Below are 25320 nucleotides of genomic sequence, written 5' to 3'. Positions count from 1 at the left end.
GACTTGACTATAAACTAGGTAAGTTTTTTTGACTCTGCCATGTCTCTGTCTGGTGTCTAGCCTTAAGGCAATCAGAAAAGACAGAGTAAGAGAAGCTTTTCTTAATCCCAAGGAGGGGTAAAGAGAAACATTCTCTCTCTCTCTCTCTCTCTCTCTCTCTCTCTCTCTCTCTCTCTCTCTCTCTCTCTCTCTGTGTCTCTCTGTCTCTCTCTGTCTCTGTCTCTCTCTCTCTCTCTCTCTCTCTCTCTCTCTCTCTCTCTCTGTCTCTTTCTCTATCTCTCCCTCTCTTTCCCTGTCTTTGTTTCCCTCTCTGTCTATTTCTCTCATTGTCTTGCTCTGTCAGTCAGTCCTTCTGTCTCTCTCTGTGCTCTGTCTCTATCTCTGTCTCCAATTCTTTCTGTGCCTTTGTTTATCTTCTATCTGTGTCTGTCTCGCTGTGTATATGTCTCTCCTCACTCCCTCTGCCCTGTATATGTGTGTGTGACCAATATCTACTTAGAGTCTCCTTTCCTCAGACCTTGAAGACAGTGGTCGAGGTGACCATCAGTAAGATATTAGTAAGATATAATTCAGTAAGTGGCAAGTCTAGGAGCCCAGTGTCACACACAGGATCATGGCTCCAAGTTTTATAATTATTTATATAGTTCAAATCAAAATTCATTATTTCTGGGTGACATTGGACAAATCAGTTTCCTTCTCTGGGGCTCAGCTTCTTCATGTGTAAAGTGAAAAGCTTGGACATAGAGGTCTCTGGAGTTCCTTTCAGCACTAATTCCCCCGATCCCCTCTTGCTCCACCTCTAGAAAAACAACTCTAGAGTAAGAGTTTTCTCTCTCTGTTGACAACACTAGTCACTATATCCTCAGGTTACCCATTTTTGCCCCAACAGCCTTATCTCAAAGCTTTTCAGTTCAAAGCCCTCATTCCCATTTCTGCTGCTCCAGACCCTCATCACCTCTCAAGTGCATCTTGTCTTATTCATTCCCGTTTCTCTCTCCCAGTGCCCAAGTTCCCAGCACATGTGTTGAATGAGTGAACAAATGGATGAATTATTGTAAAAAGCATGCCTTTCTAACCCCATTCTGAGGAAGGGATGGGTGGGTCAATGGGAACATGTTAATTTAAAAAGGAGGGGGGGGGATATCTATAGTCACTGTCAGTGATCCCTGTGCCCAGAACACGTAAAATCTCCAGGCTCGGAGCCTGTAAAGGCAAGAGGCTACTTTAGCACAGTCTCCTCCTGTCTCCCCCTTCTCTTGGGCTCTCCCCAGCCCCTGCCCCCTACCCCTCTGGCTTCCTACCTTTTGCTCCTGTAGTTGGGCACTGGCTACTTTGACCTCAGCTGCTGGAGGCCCTTGTCCTGTCTGTAGTTCCTCCATGTCATCCAACCAGCTCTGGAGGGCAGCAGGAGGCTCAGGGGGCTCAGAAGGAGGAAGGGCTGCCCACTGGGGTGCCTAGAGAAAGGGCCAGGGATAGCTGCCTAACCCGCAAATGTCCCAGATGATAATAGCCCCCTTCCCATCCAAAGCCCCTGCCCCGGCATGAGTTCCTCAGGACAGTGCTCACCGGGGCAAGTGGTCCGGCACTCTCACTCAGCATGGTCACCGTTCGGGTGACCGTGGGCTGCCGGCCCCCCGGGTACCGTGTCACCTCCACGATTTCTGTCACAACTGTCTCTGTGACCTCTGTCACTTCTGTCACCTCCCGAGTGCTGTGGGCCCTCCAGGCCCACGGGCTCCCTGGTGAGAGGGATGGGGCAGGAGGGGGTGGGGCCGTGGGGTGACCGAGGCCAGCCCCAGGTCTGGGACCTGGCCCTGGCCCGGCGCTGCCCCCTTGACCCTTCAGAAACTCTTCCGAGTGATGACCTTTCTCCCCCAGGCAGCTGGGTCTGGACGCGGGGTTCCCCATGGCGGTCTTAAGTGGGGTGTAGGATCCAGCCTACGACACAACAGCAAAGAACGCTGAAATGAAGGGCACAAGGCTGAGACCTGGGTGCCTACCAGCACACCACCAATCCCCCCCATTCATTCACCCACGTGGTGGAGCCAGGAAGGGTAGCGAACAGGTCAGATCCCCAAGAGCACCCCCTGAGCTCCTGACCGAACCTAAACATGCCCTGGCAGGGCACAATCTGGATAAACTGCTTCCCTCCCCTCGTCCCACCTAAGTTGGGAAGACACCTTTTGGTTCCTACCCCTGCTGTCCCCCTGGGAACCTGCAGAGGAAGCAGCAGGGCAGGCAGCCCTAAAACTCGTAGTTTCCCCTAGAGCTCCTTTCCCCAGGCTTCTCTCCCAGCCCAGCCCAGCCCCGCTTTTCTGCTCTGGCTCCCCTTCCCCCAGCTCCCAGGCAGGGAGGCCCCAGAGGACCTACCAGAGGACTTCAAAAAGGAGGTTTCTCAGGCCAGGGTAGCAGTGTCTGTCACTCCAAGAGCCCTCAAGACCCAGAGCCCAGTCCCTATTTTCTTCCTCCCGCGCAGCCGAGCTGACAGGTGGCCACGTGGGCAAGCAGGCTGACTGACCGTTAGGAAGTGGGAACATGAAGGAGCGGGACTGGCTCTTTCCACCCCCTCCTGATGGGACCACCGGGTGGTGGGGCCAGGCCAAAGGGCCCAGGGCTAGGCTGGGGGAAGCCAGAGCTTGCAACCTGGAGCCCCACTCCTCCTGGGTCAGGGGAGTCACGCTTGTTCAGGCCAGCCCCCCTGCCCAATAGGGACTTCCTACCCCTCACTCAGCCTTGTCTGGCTTCCCCCCTTAACCCCTGAGCCCTCCTAGCCCACAGTCCTCTGGTATCCCACTAGCCTTCCAGCCCACGATCCGTCTGTCCGTCTGACCGTCTTGGCTCAGTGTTTCCTAAGGTGCAGCCCGCCAGATGGAGCCCCGCCTCCCCTGACCCCTTCCCCAACCCTGACCCCCCCACCCCCAGCCCAGCACACAGCACACAACAGGCCTGCCCCTTAACTCTTTCCCAACTCCCCCGCCAGCCAGCCCGTTTCCTGGGAAACCCGCCAAGGGGCCTCAGTCTCGCAGTCCGGCAGGGCAGAGAAGGGAGGGGAGGGGGATGCCAGCCAGTTGGGGGGTGTGGGGGAGGGGGAGTAGCCAGGAAGAAGAGGAGAGGGGGAGGTCTCAGATAAGAAAACACAGCAGCTTCCTCAGTAAATCACCCCAGGTCTATTTGCTCTCCTGTTCTGGGACCCCAAAGAGCCACTGGATAGCCTAGAGTGGCCTTGGGGGGACACTAATCATGGATGTGGGCCAGGAGCAGGAGAAGGTGAAGCCACAAGGTGGAAGTTTGGGAGGGAGCCTGAACAACAGGGGCTCATCAGGGGCCAGGAGGGAACCCGGGCTCACAGATTTAAGAGCAAGAAGGGACATCAGAGCAATGGGGAGCCTGCGAGAGCTCATGGGCGAGTAAATTGGGGAGGGGGTCCTCTACAGACTCACCAGAGGCTGCGGCAACTGCTGTTCCAACACTTCCAGCCCACAGCGCAACGACAAGACCTGGGCTCTCACGTCCAGGTACCAGGCCTGCCACTCACTTTGAGTCCAGGACCTGAGTGCGTCAGGACAGGGGGACAGAGAGAGTGAGACAGCCCTATGTGGACAGCACCCACAGCTCTCATTCCTTGTCCCCTCCTCCCCGTCTGGAGGACAGGGACCTCACCTGTCTGCCGAAGATAATGGGGAGATGGAACCAGAGCCCTGGGTCTCCACTGGAGCAGACATCTGAAAAGGGAAGCAAGACTATGAAAAAGGTGGACTTTAGGGAGGGTCTGGTGGACCCTCCCCAAGTCTTCATCACCATACAGCTGCTTAGAGCCCACCTCATCGCCTTCTCAGTCGCACTGGTCACTGATGATGAGTCCATCGCCATCATCTCTCCCCCATCCCCGCACTCCCTGAACACTCTTAGTCCTCCTTCAATCTTTGTTAATCCCTCCTGTCTTCTTCATTAGCCACCAGCTTTTCCTTGGTCGTTTTATCCCTCTCCACCCCCTTAGTGACTAAAGCTTCCCCATGGGCTCCACTACTAGGGGGATGACTGCCCTTGAAGTCAACAAACACTTGTAAGCCCTTGTAAAGGAGAGAGCCCCATTGGGTGATGGGAACCATCTAGAGTTAAGATACAGTTCTTGTATTCATGAAGTTGCTGTTCCATTGGGAGGATGTGACACACATCACAAAGGTAATTCAGTGATTAGTAGTGTCTACTACATAGTAAGCCTTCGATAAATGTTTGTTGACTCCTGACAATATAAAATAATGCATGATGTGTGCACCAAGCAGATGCAAGTGCTAGGGGATGGGAGAGAAAATGTCCTGAAAGGCTGGAGAAGGTGATTCAAGTTAGATTTTAAAGAATGGGTGGGGATCCAATGTGTAAGGAAAAAAAGGAAAGTCCAGACTCAGGAAGAAGTAACAGGCAATGAGACAGAGGGCAGAAACCATTAAGTAGGTTCAGAGAGGAGCAGTATGAGATGAGATTGGAAAGGTTGGATAGTGCCAGCTTGTGGAGAACCTTAAATACCAAGAAAAGAAGTTTGGACTTTCCTCAAGAGACACTAAGGTCATTGAAGGGTTTTGAGTAAAGGAAGTAATAAATAAATAATAATAATGAAAGTAATAAATAAATAGAAGTAATAAATAAGTAATAAATTGGACAACATCTGTATAAGAGACAGGATTAACTATGCATTAGAACAGGGAATTGGAGGTGGGAAGATCCAATAGGAGGCTTCCATAGGAGCCCAGACAGATGATAATGAGAGCTTCCACAAAGGTGGTGACCACGGACAGGCTGAGTTTGAGCTAAATTTAAGGAAAGGAAGCTTGTAGGGAATTGGGGGCTGACCTGTTTGGATGGTAATAAGTGGGGATGGGAAAATTGAGAGATATATTTAGGTATGATGTCAGGGGAAGAAAACTTCCTAACAATTGAGATATCTCAATGTGGAATAGTGCCTCTGGGGATCTTTAAGAAAAAGGTGGCCAACTTGTTGGGGATAGCTTGTTCAGACATATGTTAGGTTGGATGGTCCCTGGGGCCCTTTCCATCTCCATGATTGTTATTTTTGAGAGAATGGAAATCTTTTTCAGGACATTCTCCCTCCCATCATTTCTCTGAGTTATTTCAGTGTTGATGTAGTTCTGTGGCAGAGCACCAAACCTCTGACAGCTGTCGGGAGGACTCCTGACTGACTGACAGCAAGTGCAGGCTTGAAAGATAGTAAATGGGCTTGGGATGCCATTAGGACACATTGCTTTGTGGGATCAGGAAAGAATGGCTGCTGCAGGCTGATGAGGACTGTCCTATTCTTCCTGAGCCTAGGGAATCTTCCCTAAGTGTAAGAGTCACTTAGTCTGGGACCAGAAGGTTTTCTTTTTTTTTTTTAATCTCTGTATCATATAACTTCACCTAGTACATTATTATGGAATTTGTCTATTCTCTTATGGAAATTGTGCCCAGGGGAACCTGGTAATATCCCCTCTCCATCCTCTTGGTCATAAATACCAAACATTTATAGTCAAGCAGACTTCATGACTTTCAGCCTGCACTGTCCCCCTGAGCTTCCTGAGTATGACCTTAATCAGATTAAGTGTGATTGGGAAATATTTAACAAAGTAAATTAATAAATAAAAAGAAATATACAAACATGCCTGATTTTCTAAGACAACATGTAACTCACAGGTTCTTTACATATGGTTTATGGAGCCCTATTTTTGAGTTTGACCCCACTGGTCTAGCGTATAAGAGACAAGGAGAGAAAGAAAGGAGGGGATGGATGTCAGACTTAGGTGTCCAGTCATTATAAGAGCAAGAGAAGGAGAAAAGTTATCAGAGATTGGGTACAGCAGAACTCTGAGCTCAGGGAGCCACACGGACTTAGGAAGCTTGTAGGTCAGTTTTGTGTTTTCCCAAAGTTCATGCTCTGAGTTGATTTTGAATGACCAAGGAACATATGACCACTAATAAAAATAAAAGAATTGGGACCAAAGAAGCAGATGAAATCCTTTAGCAATCAGTTGAGGTCCAGCCAATACTAAGGCTTGGAATGAGATTTTTAAAAGACTAATAGAACATTCAGAGGGAGGTTTAAGTCTGGAGGTTAAAAAAGAAATCAGGGCTGAAAACAGATTTGAAAGACATCTATCCAGAGCTGATGATTGAAGTCTTTGGAGCCCATGCGATTTCCAAGGGATAGAACATTGAAAGTAGAAAAAAGGGCTCAAGACAAAAACACTCAGAACATGTGGAACAATGTTTAAGGGGCCAGGGAAAGGATAAGGATCCAGTGAAAGAGGATTCATATGACAATGGTGCAGAGGAGTGATTGATTAAAAATCTATTGTATTTGTTGGTGAGGGAAGGAGTTATTAGTGACTTTGGAAAGAGCAGTTTCAGCAAATTAACAGGGGTTAAAGAGAAAGTGAATGATGACGAAGTTTGGGTGTCAGGTGCAATTTGGAGTTTTGCCATGAAGGGAAGAAGGGAACTCGATCCAAAGGGTACAAGGGAGATTCCTTTATTGAAGAGAATTGAGCATACTAGTGGACAGATGGAAAGGTGCCTTTAGAGGAAGAAACCAAAGATACATAAGACATAGGGTATAGTTGTTAAAGTTAAGTTCTGGAGGAAGCAGGAGGTAATGGGACCAAGAACACAGATATAGCTAATAATCATAGCATTTGTATCACACTATTTTATGGATGAAAATTCTATAGCATGAAGGGCCACACAACTAGTAAATATCTAGGCTGGATCTGAACCCAGTCCTCCTGATTCCACTGTTCTGTCTAGCTGCTTTAGATGTGAATTGGTCAGGAGTAAAGGATACCTCTTCTTCTGGGTTAGGAAGGAAGGAAGATGGGAGAGAATGATGGTACTAAGAAGCCCTACCTCAATCTCTCCCCCCCACTTCTAGGGCTACATTACAGACTCGACTCCTTCATTTGGGGTCTCAAAATAAATTTATCACTTCCTTTCCCATTCAAATTAGTGTTTCCTCCTGACTTCCCCTTTTTTTGGCAATGTCATTGCCATGCTCTCCCTTTACTAGATTTGAAATCTCAGAATTATCTTTAGATCTTCCTTCTCCATGACAAATCCTGTCAATTCTACCCTGATATCTCTGACATCTATTCTCTCCTAACCGTTTCAGATGTCATAATCCAAGTCCTTGAGGGACAAGATCATGGCATCCTGGCTCTAGAACTGGAAGGGAATCTCAAAGGCCAGTGAATCCAACCTTTTCATTGTTTGTGGATCAATCAACCGAGAAATGTTAAGTGCCTACTATGAACTGTGCTAAACACCAAAGGTGAAAAGAAAGGCAAAAAAGAATCCCCACTTCCAAGGAGCTTATTCTCTAGTGGATGGATGGGGGCAGAGAAGATTTAAATAAACTTGTAGATACAAGATACAGGATAGAAGAAGGATAACCTTTGAGGGGAAAGAAAATTCAGTCTGGGGAAGTTAACTGATTTGTTTTATTTTTATCTTTACATCCCCAGCTCCTGGCACAATGTCTTGCCTACTACAGCATTCTCATCTGTAAAATGGTGCGATACAAATATAGCTGTGATTATTAGCTGTCCCTGTGTTCTTGGTGCTGACCAAGGCACATAATATGTGCCAGAGACGGGTTTTGAATTCAGGTCCTCTCATGACAGACTTAATATCCTTTCTACCATCTAAATCCAGAGCTATTCCCTGGATTACTCTCTCCTCAAACCATGTACTATTACTACATCCAGCCTTCCCCATGCAACCTCCTGGGATGCATTTTTAGCATTAGACACTAGAGGGTAGCCCAGACCTACCAAGCCTTAGCTTCATCTCAGTTAATTGGTGCTGGTGTCAATTAATCAATATTTATTTAATTTTTAAAAAATTTTTATTTAATAATTACTTTATATTGATAGAATCCATGCCAGGATAATTTTTTTTACAACATTATCCCTTGCACTCGTTTCTGTTCCGATTTTTCCCCTCCCTCCCTCCACTCCCTCCCCTAGATGGCAAGCAGTCCTATATATGTTAGATATGTTGCAGTATATCCTACTAATCAATATTTATTAAGCAGCCATTAGGTGCCAGGCACTGTGATAAACATGGGGAATGCAAAAAAAGCAAAAGACAATCCCTGTCCTCAAGGATTTTACAGTCTGATGATAGAGACACATATATATGTAGATATAAACAAATATACTGAATTAGCTATATATGGGAAAGTAAGAAATACTCAGAAAAAGGAAAAGCACTAGTCTTGGAGAGCATACTTCCCTTTTTAGCCTACTTTCTCATTTGTAATAACAATAAAAATAATAACCATTTATATAGCACTTTGAGGTTTCCAAAGCATTTTACAAGAGTTATCTCATTTGCAACACTGTGAAGATGGTAGGTACTATTATTATTCTCATTTTACATTATTCTCCTTAAACTCAGGCAGACAGAGATTTATTTGACTTGCCTAAAGTCCCACAGTTAACAAGTCTCTGAGGGAGAATTTGAACTCTTCTTCACTTTATCCACTGTTCTACTTCCTACCAACTGTGCTCCTTAACCCCACCAGGGGCAGCTCTACAAGTAGTAGAGCAGAAAAATCACTGGATTCAGAATCAGAGGATCTGGGTTTAAATGCTGGTTTTGCTACCAACTATCCACATAATCCTGACCAAAACACTCAAACTTTCTGGGCCTCAGTTGCCTGATCTGTAAAATGAGGGGCTTGAACCTCTAAAGTACATTTCAGCTCTGAGTCTGTGATCCTCCAAAGAGTTTCTTCCTACCTTACCTGCTGCCTCTTATCTATTATCCTTCCATTTCTTTTGCCACAGCTCATATAAATTCAAAGTTAGGATGATACTCTCAGAAGGAGCAAAATCAATCTTCGATATACAGAGAGATGGTTGGAGCTTTATCGGGTGAAAGAGCAAATGAGGATCTGTAACTTCTACTAGAGAGTGCGGTAAATATTGGCGTTTGTGGTTTTTGTTATGTTGAATGAGGTTTTCCTCAGGTAACTGGTAACAAAAGCAAGTCCATAATGAGGGTCTATGAGATATGGTCCAAGTCAAGAAGTCAAGAGACTTACAAGAGACAAGTGAGAGACCCGCAGGGACTCAGTTCCCTGAAAGTCACTTTATTATTGAGAGAAGGGCAGAAGCTGAAGCTATACAATGGAATGTGATGACTGAATTATCACCAATTGCCATATGACGCCAGGGGCTGGTGCTATCCAGTTTTGCTCTATCCCTGTGATAACAAGAAGACTCTGTGTATTTGGCAAGGAAGTCTGAGCTGGTAAGAAAGAGTCTACTAACCCAAGATGTTCTGGGAAGATCTACAACTTTAAGCTGCAGAATCATAAGTTACAAAGAAAGTGTTGGCTTGCACTAGTAGATGGAGTTTCCTCCTCTTGGAGTTCTCCATATCAATAAAATCACAGGTCCTATCTCTATCCCCTGCCTTAGACTAGCCAATTGGGAGCCAAGAAGTCTCTATAGTTGCTAAGGTTTAAGGGAGAAGTATTTTTTTTTAAATATGACTGTTATTTTCCTGCCAAAAATCAATTCCTATCAATCTCCTAAAGTAGATGTTGACTTTGGCCGGAATGACTATATTTAGGAGTACATCTTCATCCATGCACTAGCTCTCAATGGCCTGAATAAAATCGCAGAGGAGATAATCTGGTGCATTTCTAGGGCATGCAAAGAATGCATATGCAAGAATGAACACACTGGAGGAGATGGTGGGGGCTATCAGGCCAGAAGGTTGTCATCCATTGTTAGCTACAAACCATCATACTGAGTGTTTAGTCTTTTCTAACTTTCTTATTCTTATTCTAATTTATTATTTAAGATAATAGTCTTTTCTAATTTTTTTAGTTCAATTTGGAGAGAACTGCTTCATTCGAATAATTACTATTGTGCACAATGAACGAAGGGTAAGAGTGTCCAAATAAAATATGGGTATTATTTCCAGAAATAATTAATATAAAAAGGCATTAATAAAACTACCACTATTAATCAACATATATTTATTAAACACTTGCTGTGTGCCAGGAACTGTGCTGAGACCACAAAGAAAGGTCAAAAACAAAACAAAACAACAGTCCCTACTCTCAAAGTGCTCACATTATAGAATAGACAACATGAAAACGAGTGTGTATAAACAAAATATATACAGGACAAATAGCAGATACTTAAGAAGGAAGACTCTAATATTGAGAGAAATTTGAAAAATGTGTCTTGTAGAAGGTGAGATCATAGCTGGGGTTTGAAGGAAGCCAGAGAAGCTAGGCAATGGAGATAAGGAAGGAGAAAATTCTAGGAATGAGGGACAACCAGTGAAAATGCCCCGAGTCTGGAGATGGAGTATTTTGTGCAAAGAATGAGAATGACGCCAGTGTTACCAGGTTGCAGAGTATGAGGAAGGAGGGAGCGTAAGATACAAGAAGACTGGAGATTAGGAAGAGCTTTGATCACCAAACAGAAGACACTATATTTGAAGGTAACAGGGAGCCACAGAGTTTATTGAATAATGAGAGGACGTGGTCAGACCTGTACTTTAGAAAGGTCATCTTGACAACTGAGGAGGATGGATTGGAGTAGAGATGCTTGAAGCTGGAAGACCAACTAAAAGATGATTGCAATAATCAAGGCATGAGATGATGAGGACCTGCGTCATGGGAGAGGAATGTGTGTGAGAGGTTTCATGAAGGTAAAATCAACAGAACTTGGCAACAAATTGAATATAGGGGTGAGAGAGAGTGAAGAGTCAAGAATAAGTCAGGGTGACTGGAAAGATGGTGGTTCCCTCAACAGTAAGAGGAAGTTCTGAAGAAGAAGAGGGAAGATTTGAGTTCCATTTTGGGGATGTTGAGTTGCCTTTGGATTTTGGACAGCTCCTTTCTCTCCTCTGACACTGTCACCATCATCTCAGGCCTAGATAATTGCAATGGCTTCAGAATTAGTCTCTCTGTGCCTCCCATCTCTGCCCACTTCCCTTCTTCCTCCTCCCAGATGTCAAAATGATCATCCCAAAGTGCACATATGATCACATCAACCTCCCTACTCAAACTCCAGTGGCTTCCTATCATCTCCACAATTAAAGATAAAATCCTCTGGCATTCAAAGCCTTTCAAAACCTGGACTCCCCTACCTTTCCAGTCTTGGTACACCTCCTACTGCCTTACTCAGCAATCCAACGGCACTGACCAGGCTGCTATTCTTAGCACAAGATACTCCTACTCTGACCATTTTCACTGGTTGTCCCCCATGCCTAGAATGCTCTCTTCTCCATCTCATTTCTTGTCTGGCTTCCCTCAAGTCCAGCTAAAATTCTTCTACAAGAAGCCTTTTCTGATTCTCCCTTAATGCTGCTGCCTTCCTTCTAAGATTGTCTTTCATTTATTCTGTATATAGCTTATTTGTACATAATTATTTACAAATTGTCTCCCACAGTAACTTAATTTCTTGAGGGCAGAGACTGACTTTTATCTTTATGTCTAGCATTTAGTCCAGGGCCTGACATGTAGAAAACAATAAATGTTAGCCGACAGACAGATTGGCATCTAGTTTAAAATGTAGTATAAACAGTTGGAAATGCAAGTCTGGAGATCAGGAAAGAGGTTAGGGCTGGATAAATAGATCTGACAACATCAGCATAGAGATGATGATATAATCCACAGAAACTGATAAGATCACCAAGAGAAATAATACAAAGGGAGAAGAAAAGAGGGCCCAAGAGAGAGCCCTGGAGGACTCCCATCATTAGAATGGTTTGGATGAATGTCTAGAAAAAAAGACAGAAAGACTAAACAGGCAAGCAGGAGAAAAGTCAAGATTGAGGGGAGTTAGAGAAATCTGGAGAGGAAAGGATCAAAGAAAAGGAGAGGAACTTTAACAGTTTTAAAGGAGGAGAGTTGAGGATTGAGAAAAGGCTACTTGGTACAGCAGTTGGGAGATCAATTTGGAGAGAACTGTTTTATTTGAATGATTATTATTTTGCACAATGAAGGCATAGGTCTTATACTTCACATCTATTATTGCTAGACTTTGAGCAAGAGCCAGGTTTGCTTGTTAACTTAAACTTTGGGGTCCCAGAACATGAAGAAAATGTGGAGACTCACATCTAGTAGACTCTTTAACTGAAAGATGCACTGATGGAGCCCCACCATTTCACTATGGCTTAGACTCACAGAAGTTCTGATAAAAACCAAGAGGAAGAATCATGCTTGACTGCACAATTAAGCCCTCTAAAAAGCTGCTAGTGTCCTGCTCACTAATCTTGGGCAGCTAGATGACACAGTGGATGGAATGCCTGTTCGGGAGTCAGAAAGACCTGAATTCAAATTCAGACATAATCACTTCATCAGTCACGGGGCAAGTCACTTCACTTCTGTTTGCCTCAGTTTCCTCTGCTGTAAAATGGGACTACCAACAGCACCTTCCTCCCAAGATTATTGGAGAAGCAACTGAGATAACAATTGTAAAGTGGTTAGTACAACCTGGAACAAAGGAAGTGCTTTATAAATGTTAGCTATTATTCATCTCAGCTTGCAGGGAACCCACAAGATGATGGGTGGATACAATTTTTATGACAAGAATATGAAAAGATTGGACAATCTGGCAGACAGTTGTTGGAATCTTATAAGAATGATGCTTCACAACCACCTATCTCAGTCCCAAGGGAATCTTTGTTCCAATAGGGAGGAAGGCTGGACCTAGAGGCAGCTTCTTTATAGTCTAATGTGTCAATCATGGAGGCCCCCTAAGAAACAAAGGGCTTCCCTAGAAGCCAAAGACTATGGTGGGCATCCTGGCCCTGAAGCTGCAGGAATTTGAAGACAGTCAGTGTAAGATATGTGCAAGCTCAGGGAGCCACGGATGAAGTGCCAGCCCCATTCCTTCAGTTACCAAGCCTACTGATGCTTCAGGACAAATGAGAGGTGCAATTACCTCAAAGTCAGACAAAGGCCATTGATACAGCACATTTAATGTGCTTTTCATGTAACTATAACATATGGGGTTTTTTTGGTTTGTTTTTTTTTTTTTTTTTTGCTGAGGCAATTGGGGTTAAGTAACTTTTCCAGGGTCACACAGCTAGGAAGTGTTAAGGGTCTGAGACCAGATTTGAACTCAGGTTCTCCTGACTTCAGGGCTGGTGCTCTATCCACTGCACCACCTAGCTGCCTCCAACATGTTTTGTGGTGAACGTGACATATGTTTTGCTGTGCTACATGCTATTGTTGTGATATTATGCTTCATCCATATGTCCATGCTACTGGAGTGTTTGCTATTACACTGTCATGCACATATATTTGAGTTATGTACATTGCTGTGTGATCTATATATGACTATTATATGTAATTCTATTGTACATCATGCATTTAACAAGATTTATATTTTAGGTGTCATGTATACTCTGGTCATATATGTAATTATGTACTTTGCAGTATATTTTGCTTATTGCAACTATTGTGGATAATGACATGTGATTCTGATTTAAATATCATATTTAGTGCCTGCATAGGCAGTGGATTATGGTTGCTACTAATTCGTCATGCTAATTATATGCTATACTCATTTCTGTTTGGTACAATACGTCTGAATATTCATCTTTAAGTATCCTGTACATTTTGCAGGGACTGCAAATTCTTCACTGAGGGGAGATTGAGGAGAGAATACAGAATAGACAGAATTATGGAGACTTCTGCTACTTACATTTACATAATAAAAGTAGGAATTTAGAACAGAGGTTTGAGATAAAAAGCAGTGTCTCAATGGCACTACCCCTGCTGGAGAAAGAAGAGTTATTCTTTATCTTCCCCCCCTTTTTTTCAATTGCATTGGAGACCCCCAAAAGATCCTGCCATCAGGAAAACTTGGAGCCTCAGACACAGACACCTTTTTGAAAGGACAGCCCCTGAAATGATTCTGAAGGGATATAGTTTGGCAATCAGATATTAAGTGGAAGTCATGAGAATTTTATAACTATAAACTGTAGTTTATAACTATAACAAAAAAAATTTTTTTGGGGGGAGGTTGTAGGATTTGGGACAGAGAACTTGCCTAAGGAAGAAGATTCAAAAATACACTTAATACCTGGGATACTATTTAGCTGGCTCACTGTTTTGTGTTCTCAAAGAGCTTGGTTTTAGTAAGTGAAAATTCTCCTTTCATAGGAAAAAAAGTGAGCAAATCCCAGATTCTGAGAACAGACAGATTTTCCTTATGGGGTAAGGAGTGAGGGAAAGCAGTTAGGGGTTTTCCCTAGACTGATAAAGGGTCTACATCCCTAAAAGAACTGAAGCTTAAGCCTCTGGGATCTCAGCCAAAAAATAGAGATGATAGAGCTTGTCCTTCTTTTATGGAAAACAAATACCTTAAACTCCCTCCAACTGAAGCCAGAAGAGGGAAGAAGAAAGATTAAGAACCACTTGCCCAGCAGTGACCCAGATCATGGAAGTGTGGGAGCAGTGGGATGACATCACCAGAAGATAGGGGCAGGCCTGTTGCATTGCAGGAATGAGCTCTACATCTGTGCCCATGCGCTGGCCCTGATGAGACTATCTTTACCTGTGTAATCCTGGCCATGAGCATCCTGGCCAATATGTTTCCTTCATGCATATTCCCAAAGTATGTTTGGGAATCCATATGCTGGCATACAGATTGGTGAGGAAGTGAGAAATGGTCTACTGCTACAAATTTGGTGAGAAATCATTTTAATTAATGCCTTTGCTCTAAACAGCTCATGAGCTATGGTGCTGAGTAATTTTAAACCTACTAAGGATCTTGAATCTGGGGCAGCTTTTCTAGAGGATCTGAGACATAAATTGGAGGAGTGCTCAGGTGCCACAACTATAAAAAAAGCAGGGGAAAGGATGAGTTCTAATCAAGATAGAGGAGAGAGAGAAAGGAAAACTGGGGATTAAAAATCATCTTTCTCTTACCTCTTACATGCAATTAATTGTTGAAGGATATCGATTCTACCTCTAAATCATTTTTCATCTTTTCTTTCTTTTATTCTCCTCTCTATAATAACTGACACCATCCTAGCTCAGCAACATTCTCACCTGACTTATTATAACAGTCTCTTAATTGGTCTTGCCCCCTCCAATCCATCCTTCACAGTTATTATCCTAATGTAAGTCTAATCAAGTCATTCACCTGCTCAAATACCCATTGCTTATGGAATAAAACAGAAACTACATATATCTGACTCATAAGGACCTCCATAGTTTATTTCCAATCTACCTTTCCAGGTCAGTTAAGAACCATTATTTTTCAGCCAAAAAAAAAAAAAACTTATCTTTTTCTTAACGAGACTCTTCATCATCCACCTGCATACATTTGTATAAACTAACTTACACACTGCTCAGGATCTTAGATCTAGACTTGGCAGGGACTTATAGTCCAACTATCTCATTTAATGGGTGAAAATATTGAGACCCAGAGAGGTTAAGATCAGTACAGGGTCACACATTAGGAGTGAATATGTAATATTCATTAATAAGCATTAGGAGTGAAATGTTTCTGGATCTTCTGAATGCAAGGCTGGTATTGTTCTTCCCATTCAATTGGGCTACCTAAAACAAACTTCCCTCCCTTTATTCTTTTGCTGAAATCTTTTCCTTACTTCAAGACTCAGCTCAGATAGCCTCTCCTCCTAGTAATCGTCTCCTGATTCCAATAAGAGTGATCCTCAAATGTCTCATCTCTGTTTGATTTGCCCTATGAACTTATCTCATCATCCTGCTAAATTGTAGGGTTTTTGACGACAAACAATATGGTCTTCCCCTCCCTCCCCCATTTTTATATTTTCTCTCCTCTAGCACAATTCTCAGCAAATAGTAGGTACTTGAAAGATATTTATTAAATACCATAGGGAAAGAATTGCAGAACCCCTGCTGCCCCTACCCCAAGTGAGAGCTGACCTCTCTTTGGCAGAGATGTCATAGTTATAGAAAGCAAAATGAGCCTGTAGCTTGAGGTTTAAACATGAGCAGCTGCAAGCGTTATTTTTATTGAAAACAAAAATTAGAAACTATAACATGGCAAAAATGTTCCTTTGGCTCAAGGAAGGACAAGGGGTGGGACTGATACTCTTAGAAAAACATGCCTCTGAAAGGTGGGACTCCTTTATAGCCATTTTTTTCCTGGAGAAAGATGAGAAGGAAGATGGGTGAAGAGTCACTAACCAAACCATTATCCTTTTGTATGATCTAGAAGGACCAGCAAAGGGCAGCTGTGGGCAGCCCTAAACTGCTCATGTGAGTGAGATCTCCAAGCTATCTTTCTCTTTAGGGAAACTGTTTTTTTCTTTTCTAGTAGGGGTTTGTAAAAACCAGAAGCTTCTGAACACTGGTTAGACACCTATGTGTCTATCCTGAGTATATACACATCTTGGAACAAGAAAGACCCGGACTGAATTCTACCTCCAATATGTACAAGCTGTGTAAATAGGGGACAACTCATTCAACCTCTAAGAGGTTCTGTTTATTCATCTGCAAAATGGGAATAATAGTCATAATGAGTTATTGTAAGGATCAAATGAGATAATGCACATCAAACATTTTGTAAGCCCTATATAAATATTGGCTACTTATTATTATAATGAATACTGAATAGAGGGCTGGCTTGGAGTCTAGAAGATTGGATCAAGTCCTTTTGCTACTTATTATCTACATGACCCTATCTTAAAGTTTCCCTAGGCAACTCTTTAAGAGAATAGAGGGCTGGCTTGGAGTCCAGAAGACTGGATCAAATCCTTTTGCTACTTATTATCTATATGACCCTATCTTAAAGTTTCCCTAGGCAATTCTTTAAGAGAATAGAGGGCAGGCTTAGAGTACAGAAGAATGGATCAAGTCCTTTTGCTACTTATTATCTATATGATTCTATCTTAAAGTTTCTCTAGGCAATTCTTTAAGAGATAAAGTTCCTACTTGCATTTTTGTTTTTCTTTTCAGGTTATTTTTACCTTCTGAATCCAATTTTTCTTGTGCAACAAGAGAACTGTACGGATCTGCACACATACATTGTATCTAAGATATATTTTAATATGTTTAACATGTATGAGACTGCTTGCCATCTATCAGAGGGGGTGTAGGGAGGGAAGGGAAAAGTTGGAACAGAAGTGAGGGCAAGGATCAATGTTGAAAAATTATCCATGCATATGTTCTATCAATAAAAAGCTATTTTTAAAAAAGAGATAAAGTTTCCATGACTTGTTTCTCTATATCAAAGAGGCTAGATGTGGAGTCAGGGAGACCCAGATTCAAATCCTACCTCAGATGTTTACTAGCTATTGAAACCCAGAGCAAATTGCCTCAGGTTCCCCATCTGAGATGTACATTGAGGAAGTTTTATTTCACTGCCTCAGCCTTTTAAATCTCTCCCATAGGTCCAAAGGGGATGTGAGCACAATAGATTCTAAGAACTATCTTCCATAAAGAATGTGCTTTTGGTTGGGAGAAAGGCTCATACCAATTCCCTAGGTGGTGCAGTGGATGGAGCTCTGAACCAAGAGTCAGGAAAATCTGAGTTTAAATTTGACCACAGTTACTAGCTCTGGACATGTCATTAAATCTCTATCTGCCTCCATTTCCTCAATTAGAAAATAAGGATAATAATAGCATCTACTCCACAGGGATATGCATTCCAAATAAGATCATTTGTAAAATACTTCATCCAGTCGGAGTCGGTAGGCATTTCATAAATACATGTTCCCTTCTCCTACTCTGAAACAAGCACCATGATTTTAAAAAATGGATATGGTCATGACTTAGGACCTTTCTGGAATTTTAGGGAAGGGACCTAGACTCAAAGGTGTGGCAGGAATAAAGGGCAATGGGGCAGGTAGTGTTGAGCTCAGACCCACAGGGGAAAAGATGCCACGTCAGGCCATGGTACTCCCTCTGCCAGGAATCCTGCTTAACTGCTGTGCTGGGTGAGTTGATGGGATTTTTGTTGACCACCACTTTTGTCACTGGGGGATACTGGGAAAGAGCTTTGTATCATCCTACACCCTTACCCCATTCCCTAAGGACTGCAGGAATTCGAGGAGACTTCCCTTCTTCCCCCACACAAAGAATGTGGGAAGAGAGAGAGAGAGTAAGCTAGCTCAGTGGAAGGTGGAGAGTTTGAACATTTTGCTTAAATTTCATGCATAGTCTAACTGCATGGTCCCCTGTCTTCTGTGTCTCACTCCACTGGGTGCAAGGGAAGAGAGACTGAGAGTAAACTTCTCTAAGAGATAAAGGCAGCAATGTCTATCTTTTAACATTTTCTGAATTACTTCTCGATTCTGAACTCAGGAAGGAGTAGCTTCTGAAGACAAGTGGTAAATGCGGATTTGGGTCCAAGAAAGTGAAAATGAAAAAGGGACTTGTCACCATTAAGGAAAAGGGTTTTAGTAGCCCAAACTTTGAGAGCCACCTGGTGGCCATAGCAGATAATAGTGGCAAGGATGGTAATTATGATGATGATGATGATATGTATATGTAAAACTTTAAGGAAGCCGCTAGGTAGCTCAGTGGATAGAAACCTAGGTTCAAGTCCGGACATGGACATTTATTAGCTAGACAAGCCTTAATCCACTGGAGAAGGAAATGGCAAACCTCTCAGTATCTTTACTAAGAAAACCTCATGGGGCACAAAAAGTCAGATGTGACTGGATGGAATAACAGCAACAAATGATGATGATTAGTGTATGTATAAAGAACTTTAAAATTTGCAAAGTGAGTTATTGAATTTATTGTCATTTGATAGAGTTAATATCAATCCCATTTTACAAATAAAGCCAGTGAGGCACAGAAATATGAATTGACTTGCCCACAGTAACACAGTCAATAAAGCATTTATTGAGAGCCTATGGTTTGCTAACTAGTAAATGTCCAAGAGAGTATTTGACCTCAGGTTTTCCTGACTATAAGTCCAATATAATCCATTGTGCCACAATGGATTTTAGAGATATTGAGATCACACGGTGAATGAAGCACTAGAGGAAGACCTCAGACACTTATTGGTGAAGTGACTCTGTCATTTAACTTTTCCTGCTTTGATTTCCTTATCTACAAAATGAGGGTGATAAAAGAGTGGATAAATATTAATTTGCAAAGCACTTTGCAAATCCTAAATCACTGTATAAATGCTATCTATCATTATCATTACTATAACTGATGCAATGGCTGCTTTCTTTCATGTTTAAAGAAAGTAGTACAAATTGAGCCAAAACTAATATCACATCCGCAAGATACAGATGAGAAGAATGAGGGATCTTTATGATGATCAAATGGGGTTTTATTTTTGTGAAACAGATGCAAATGTTTAAGTGCATTTTGAATGAGGGTTATGATCATCAGTGGCAGAAGTTTCCACAATGGGAATTTCACAAATAGAGGAAATCATGAATCTGGAAGAAAAGAAAGAAAGAAGAAAGAAAGAAAAGAAAAGAAAGAAAGAAAGAAAGAAGAAAGAAAGAAAGAAAGAAGAAAGAAAAGAAAAGAAAGAAAGAAGAAAGAAAGAAAGAAAGAAGAAAGAAAGAAAGAAAGAAAGAAAAGAAAGAAGGATGGGAGAAAAGGAGGGAGGGAGGAAGAAAAGAAAGAAGGAAGGAAGGAAGGAAAGAGAAAAGAAAAAAGAAAGAAAAGAAAGAACGGATTGTTGTTGGGCTGCACTTACACAAAAGAGGAAGAAGCAGGTGACCAAGTTAATTACTGAGTCTCTTAATTTGAAGTTTTCATGGCCTTCTCTAAGGTTACCAACCACAACCCTGCCACGCTTTAGTAGACAGTCCTAGGAAATAGCTAACATGGCTTTCCCCTTGATCTGAACTTTTCGAGCAAACCATAACTATAATTTACCACACCTGACCCCTTGTCAGGTATTTTGTGTAGGGGATTATTTGGGATGGCGTACTAGCCTCATGGCGTCTGAGTTCCTTTCAAAGTTTGAGCCAAAGTATCACTTTCCCATCAGTCTCCTAAATCCCCTCCAGAGACCCAGATGCAGCTGACAGGAAGGAAGGAATAGCCTCAAGGAGCAGATCTAAGAAAATGCCACCTGAGGATTCATGGGTTTCATTCATTTCTAGCAAAAAAAAAAAAAAAAATGCCGTCCTAGAAAGTCATCCTTTAAGACTGACCTAAAAGGAGACATCCCTCTCTTTTGCACTCAGAAGACTGCATTCTATTGTTACAGAATGTGGGAAATATTTCTCTATTATAAATACATGATAATTAGACTCTGGAAAATCATTCTCCCACAGGGCAATTGGCAAAAAAAAAGGAGAGAAAGAGGGGGGGGGGGGAATTCCCAATAACTTTAAAAAAGGAGTCTCTGGAGTGGAATTTCCCATGCTAGCTCATAGAAGGGTTAGAAAAGATCCTGTGACTAAAATTCTAAAAGGGAAAATAGCCTAAGAGAAATGGAAAGTTTTCAAGAATGAAATTCTGAAGGCAAGTACAATTGGTTCCACTAAGGAAAAAAAAGAAGGAACTGCTTAGAAACGAATATGGATATATCAAGAACGCAATGACCAACTTAGATATTGCAAAAATCATGGACAGAAGATGGAAGCCAGGACAGGCCTCTAAGGGCCAAAGGGGTATTGGGTATCAGCAGTATCAGGAATCCTAAAGATCAGAAGAGGCAGGAACTGCCAATGAATGTGAAGAATTCCGAAAGTTTTTTTTTTAAAGTTATATAGGAGGCAATTGAAAAATTAAAGAAGGGACAGATTCTTCCAGAAATAGAGAGGATAATGATAATAAATGATGAGCAAATGAGAGTATTCAAACTCTACTTTTAATTCTACACACCCTCATACCCACCCCCATCACACTTCCCCTAGAACAGAGAGTCTCTAAACTAGCAAATACAAGTCAAAAGAGTAACAGGGAAGGAAAAGAGAAGCTAAGTGGGGAGATGATAAGAAATGGTCCAATCTTATCATCCCTTTACTTAATAAATTCCAGTAGTTCCATATTAATTTCAGGCTCCAATATAAAATTCTCCATTTGGCATTCAGAGCCCTTCAAACTCTCCTAGCTTTCTAGAATTTTATGCCTTTTATTTTATTTTATTTTATCCAAAGACACCAGCATCCTTGGCTGTGTCACAAACAAGACGCTCCCATTTCTCAGTTCTGGGCATTTTCTTTGGCAGGACCATATCCCTCCTCATCTCTGCCTCCTGGCTTCTCTCGAGTCTCAGCTAAAATCCCACTTTCTCCGGGAAACCTTTCCCAATCCTTTTTAATTCTGGTGTCTTCTATTAATTACTTTCAATTTATCAAGTGTGCAGCTTGTTTATATGCATTTATTTAGTTGTTGCTTCCTCCATTAAACTGTGAGCTTTCTGAATTCGGGAATGGTCTTTTTGGTCTAACATCTCTATATCTCCATCACTTAGCACAATGCCTGGCAAACAGAAGATACCTAATATGAGCTTATTGACTGACTAACTGAAAATATCTAACTGCCAACAATGAATTTAAGTCATCTGGTCTGGACAAACTATATTCCAAAAATTCCTGGAGAATGGATACATGCTACGAGATTGGAGCAAGCAAATGTCTCCATTTGCAAAAGGGGGAAGAAGACCGGTTCTTCAAACAAGTTGGAGATCTCCGCTTTGATTACTAATAAAATGTTTGAATATAGTCTGAAAGGGATGTTGGAGGACACAGTGTGGTATAATGGAAAGAGCACTGGACCTCTCAACCAGTCACTTTATAAAACTTATATATAATTTCTATATCTCAGTGTTTTTAAAAGGATCGAATGTATATATATTTATGTATGTATGTGTGTAAAATTACTACTGAAAGTGGGATAGCCAGCACTTAAACTGGCAAATGGTGATTACTAGGAACCACCATGGGTTCATCATTTCCTTTTTTATTCCCCAAGAGGACTACATTCCTCCTATTCCAACATCAGAGCATGGAAGTGGCTCTAAGGTATCCAGACACAAGTTCTGACAGGATTTACTGAGCTAGATGGAAAAGCTTCAAGTATAGCCATGGCTCTGGACTCTCATCCAGACTAAAAAAGTTTGGAGAGGCTCATTCATTATCAACAGGTCTGTCACCAAGCAATGAAGGTTCAGTCACAGTAACTCATGAAACAAATCCAATCCAATAAGCATTTATTAAGCGCCTGTTTTATACAAGGCACTGTATGAAGATGGTAGGAATACAAAGATAAGACACAGAATAGTCTCTGCCCTCAAGGAGCTTACATTCTATAGGAAGCCCAACTATTAAGGTGCAGAGAAACTTTGATCTGCATTGGTATAAGAAAGTGCCTCCAGTTAATGAAGTCAACAAACCTTTATTAAACACCTTCTACATGCAAAGCATTACATTAGGCACTTGGAGAGATACAAAGTTTAGATAAGATATGGTCTTTGCCCCTGAAGAGGTTTATAAAAATCACCAATTGTTGGAAGTTTTGAAGTGCAAGAGGAATGTTATCCATTTCCTATCTAAGATGGGGAGATGTGAATTGGATGTAAGAGAGATAGGGATCAGATGGCTATGATGAAGAGTAGTGATTAATGATGAATTGTTTTCAGGTCAGAGAGGAGGAGTAGCTAGGCCAGGAATTCATTCTGGGTCTTATTCAACATTTTTATCAGTGATCTGAATGAAAGCAAGGATGGATGGATGATAGGAGAGATAGGAGAGATATAATGGTTTTAGGACTACAAAATCAGTATACAAAAAAAAGAGCTCAACAGACTGGAATAATGAATCAAGTCTGAAATATGACCCAGGACAAAATCTGGTCAGGGTACACACAGAGCTTTACACTTGAGTTTTTAGAAAAATCAGTAACATAGGTACAAAATGAGGCTGTTAACATAAGTTTGATATGAGCCAAGGGCAAAAACTGAATGGGATCTCAGGCTGCACTAATAGCAGCATAGCTACCAAAGCGAAGATGTCTCTGGTTGTACCGCATCCAGACTAAACGTGTTTAGTTCCAGGAATCCCATTTTGGGAGGGATATTGACAAGCCAGGGAGAAAATGGAGGAAGGTGGTCAAGATGGAGAGGGGATGAGAAAGCAAGTGAATGAGGATTGGTTGAATGTTTCAGGCATAGCCCATCTGGATCATAGAATTAAAGGAGGAATGGACCTCTAAGCTCATCTAGTCCAATTGACTCAAATTACATCTTTTTTTTTTTTTTTGAGGCAATTGGGTTAAGTGACTTGCCCAGGGTCACACAGTTAAGTGTCTGAGGCCGGATTTGAGCTCCAGAGTTGGTACTCTATCCACTGTGCCATCCAGCTGCCCCTGCCTCAAATTATAGTTGAGGAAACTGAAACCCAGAAAACCCTTGACAAGACTAAAAAAAAGTGGTTCATAGAAATAGTAAATGGCACAGACAGGATTTGAACTCAGGTCACAGCTGAGAGGAACCTTAGAAGTCATTAAATTCAAACCTTAAGTCTTCCAGGTCCAAATCTAACACTTTCCATTAAACCACACTGCTTCCCCACCATACTATGTTCTGTAGAACAGAACACTTGGTTTGGGTGATACAGAGAATATCTCTCTTTAAATGTGAAGTATCATCACGGCTCCAGAGGACATACCAAGGAGTGACAGAGAGGAGGATTTGAGCTCCAATATAAGGGAAAACTTATAACGCTGGATGACCCCTGGGCGTGCTGTTGGGGGGATTTTTGTTCAGGAATAGGCTGAACTTCTCATGTGCATTTCGCTTCTCAGATTCTATGATTCTAACTAGAACATAAGTGTAATGGGTAGTCATGGGAGTATGATTCACGCCTAGAAAACAGGATTATAGGATTTAGAGCAGGAAGGATCTGAGACATCAAGAAACCAACACCCCCCCCACTCCCATTTTATAGATGGAGACACTGAGGCTCAGACAGATGACTTGTTGGAAGTTATACAACTGGGATGGGGAGAAGAACAGAAGAAGAAGTGAAAGAAGGAGTCAGTTCCCATATGGGGATTTTCTTGAAAGTGGGCAGATCCCTTTGAAGATAAGGCTAAACTCAGAGTCATAACTAGGGTGGGGCAATGAAGGCTTAGCTGAATTTAGAAAGCACCAAACTTAGAGGATCTAACAGTGTTTGCAACCCTCTGGCAATATAGAAACCACAGGGTTTAGGAACTCGTTAGCAAGAATAAGTGGTTAAAATGAGAAACTGCCAGATGGCGGGAAAGGGTGAGTAATTCTTACTGGCTCTGCCCCGCCTCCCCATCGTCCGGATCCCTTTGAGGCAGTCTCCCCAGGAACAGCCCTGACCTAGCATCCCTCAGTTTCTGTCGTGCTCTCCTGGACAGTTTGGGGCAGGGGGGGCAGTTTTTGGTTTAGCCCAGAGGTTGTGGGTTTAAATCCTGACTCTGTCACTTTCCAGCCACTTCTCTGCCCTCACATCTGTGAAAGTGAGGAGGACTTGGAGTAGATGGTCTCTGAGGTCCCTTCCAGCTCCAGCTCTCTGTGTGAATGGTTTTCCCAGCTAAAGTCGGCCCTCAGAAGGCTTGCCTAGGCCGGACTCGTGCTCCTTGCTACAGGCACCCAAATTCCTAGTTACAGCCCTGGGAAATCTATTCTGAGAATGGAAGTCTGTAATGATCATGAATTGGGGGGGGGGGGGGGAAACAGCATTCCTCTGTGGCCACCTGAGTCACCAGAGTAGAAGTGCAGAGATGGGTGGATCTGGCCGTCGGGTCCTGGAAAAATCTCTGTTGTTTATGGGGTCCCCGGGGTCATTTCTGCCCTGCCAGTGACCCAAGAGCTGGAGGTGTCCCTAAGACAGGAAGCAGGAATCCAACGAGTGGTCTGAGGGGCTTTGGACCGGGATGAATCAGAAGCCCTAGTTCTGCTGCTTGAGATACCCATCTTGAAGGGCCAATTTTGGGTAAAGATTGGGCCTGCTGTCAAAGACATGGAGCTGTTGAGTGTTAGGGGGAGGGAAGGCAGAGATAAGGGGGAAACAAATGGCCCGGGGCTGCTCACCTAGAAGGAAAGGTGGAGAGTAGCTAGCAGCTTGTGGATTAGATGGCTCTGGTTTTTGAAGGGATGGGAACATTCTTTATATTTAATCCATTGACTGGGTTTTCTCTTAGTTAAGATGAGAGGGAAGTAGCCAACAAAGATGGCCAGATGGCATAATGAACACAGTGCTGGACTTGAAGTCAGGAAGCCCCGAGTTCTAATCCTGCCATGGACACTTATTTACTGTGTAACTCCCAGCAAGTCACTCAACTTCTCTGTGACTATATTATCTTATTTGGACAATAATCTGGGGAGCAAGGGGCAGAGTTGGATT

General features: G+C 42.6%; 1 protein-coding gene across 1 annotated transcript in view; it reads right to left on the bottom strand.

Moving 5' to 3' along the window:
• Window positions 1-25320, bottom strand: part of LOC127544632 (microtubule-actin cross-linking factor 1, isoforms 6/7-like) — a 103078-nt gene that overhangs the window by 65974 nt on the left and 11784 nt on the right. The window contains exons 2-5 of the mRNA XM_051971373.1: window positions 3661-3722; window positions 3441-3549; window positions 1567-1938; window positions 1302-1454 (exon numbers count right to left, since the gene is read on the bottom strand). Of these exons, the coding sequence (XP_051827333.1) occupies window positions 1302-1454; window positions 1567-1938; window positions 3441-3549; window positions 3661-3722 (696 nt within the window). The remainder of the gene's footprint in view (window positions 1-1301; window positions 1455-1566; window positions 1939-3440; window positions 3550-3660; window positions 3723-25320) is intronic.

Source organism: Antechinus flavipes, chromosome 1 (assembly GCF_016432865.1).
Source record: "Antechinus flavipes isolate AdamAnt ecotype Samford, QLD, Australia chromosome 1, AdamAnt_v2, whole genome shotgun sequence".
Classification (NCBI taxonomy): Eukaryota; Metazoa; Chordata; class Mammalia; order Dasyuromorphia; family Dasyuridae; genus Antechinus; species Antechinus flavipes.
This window is presented reverse-complemented; position numbering and strand designations above follow the sequence as displayed.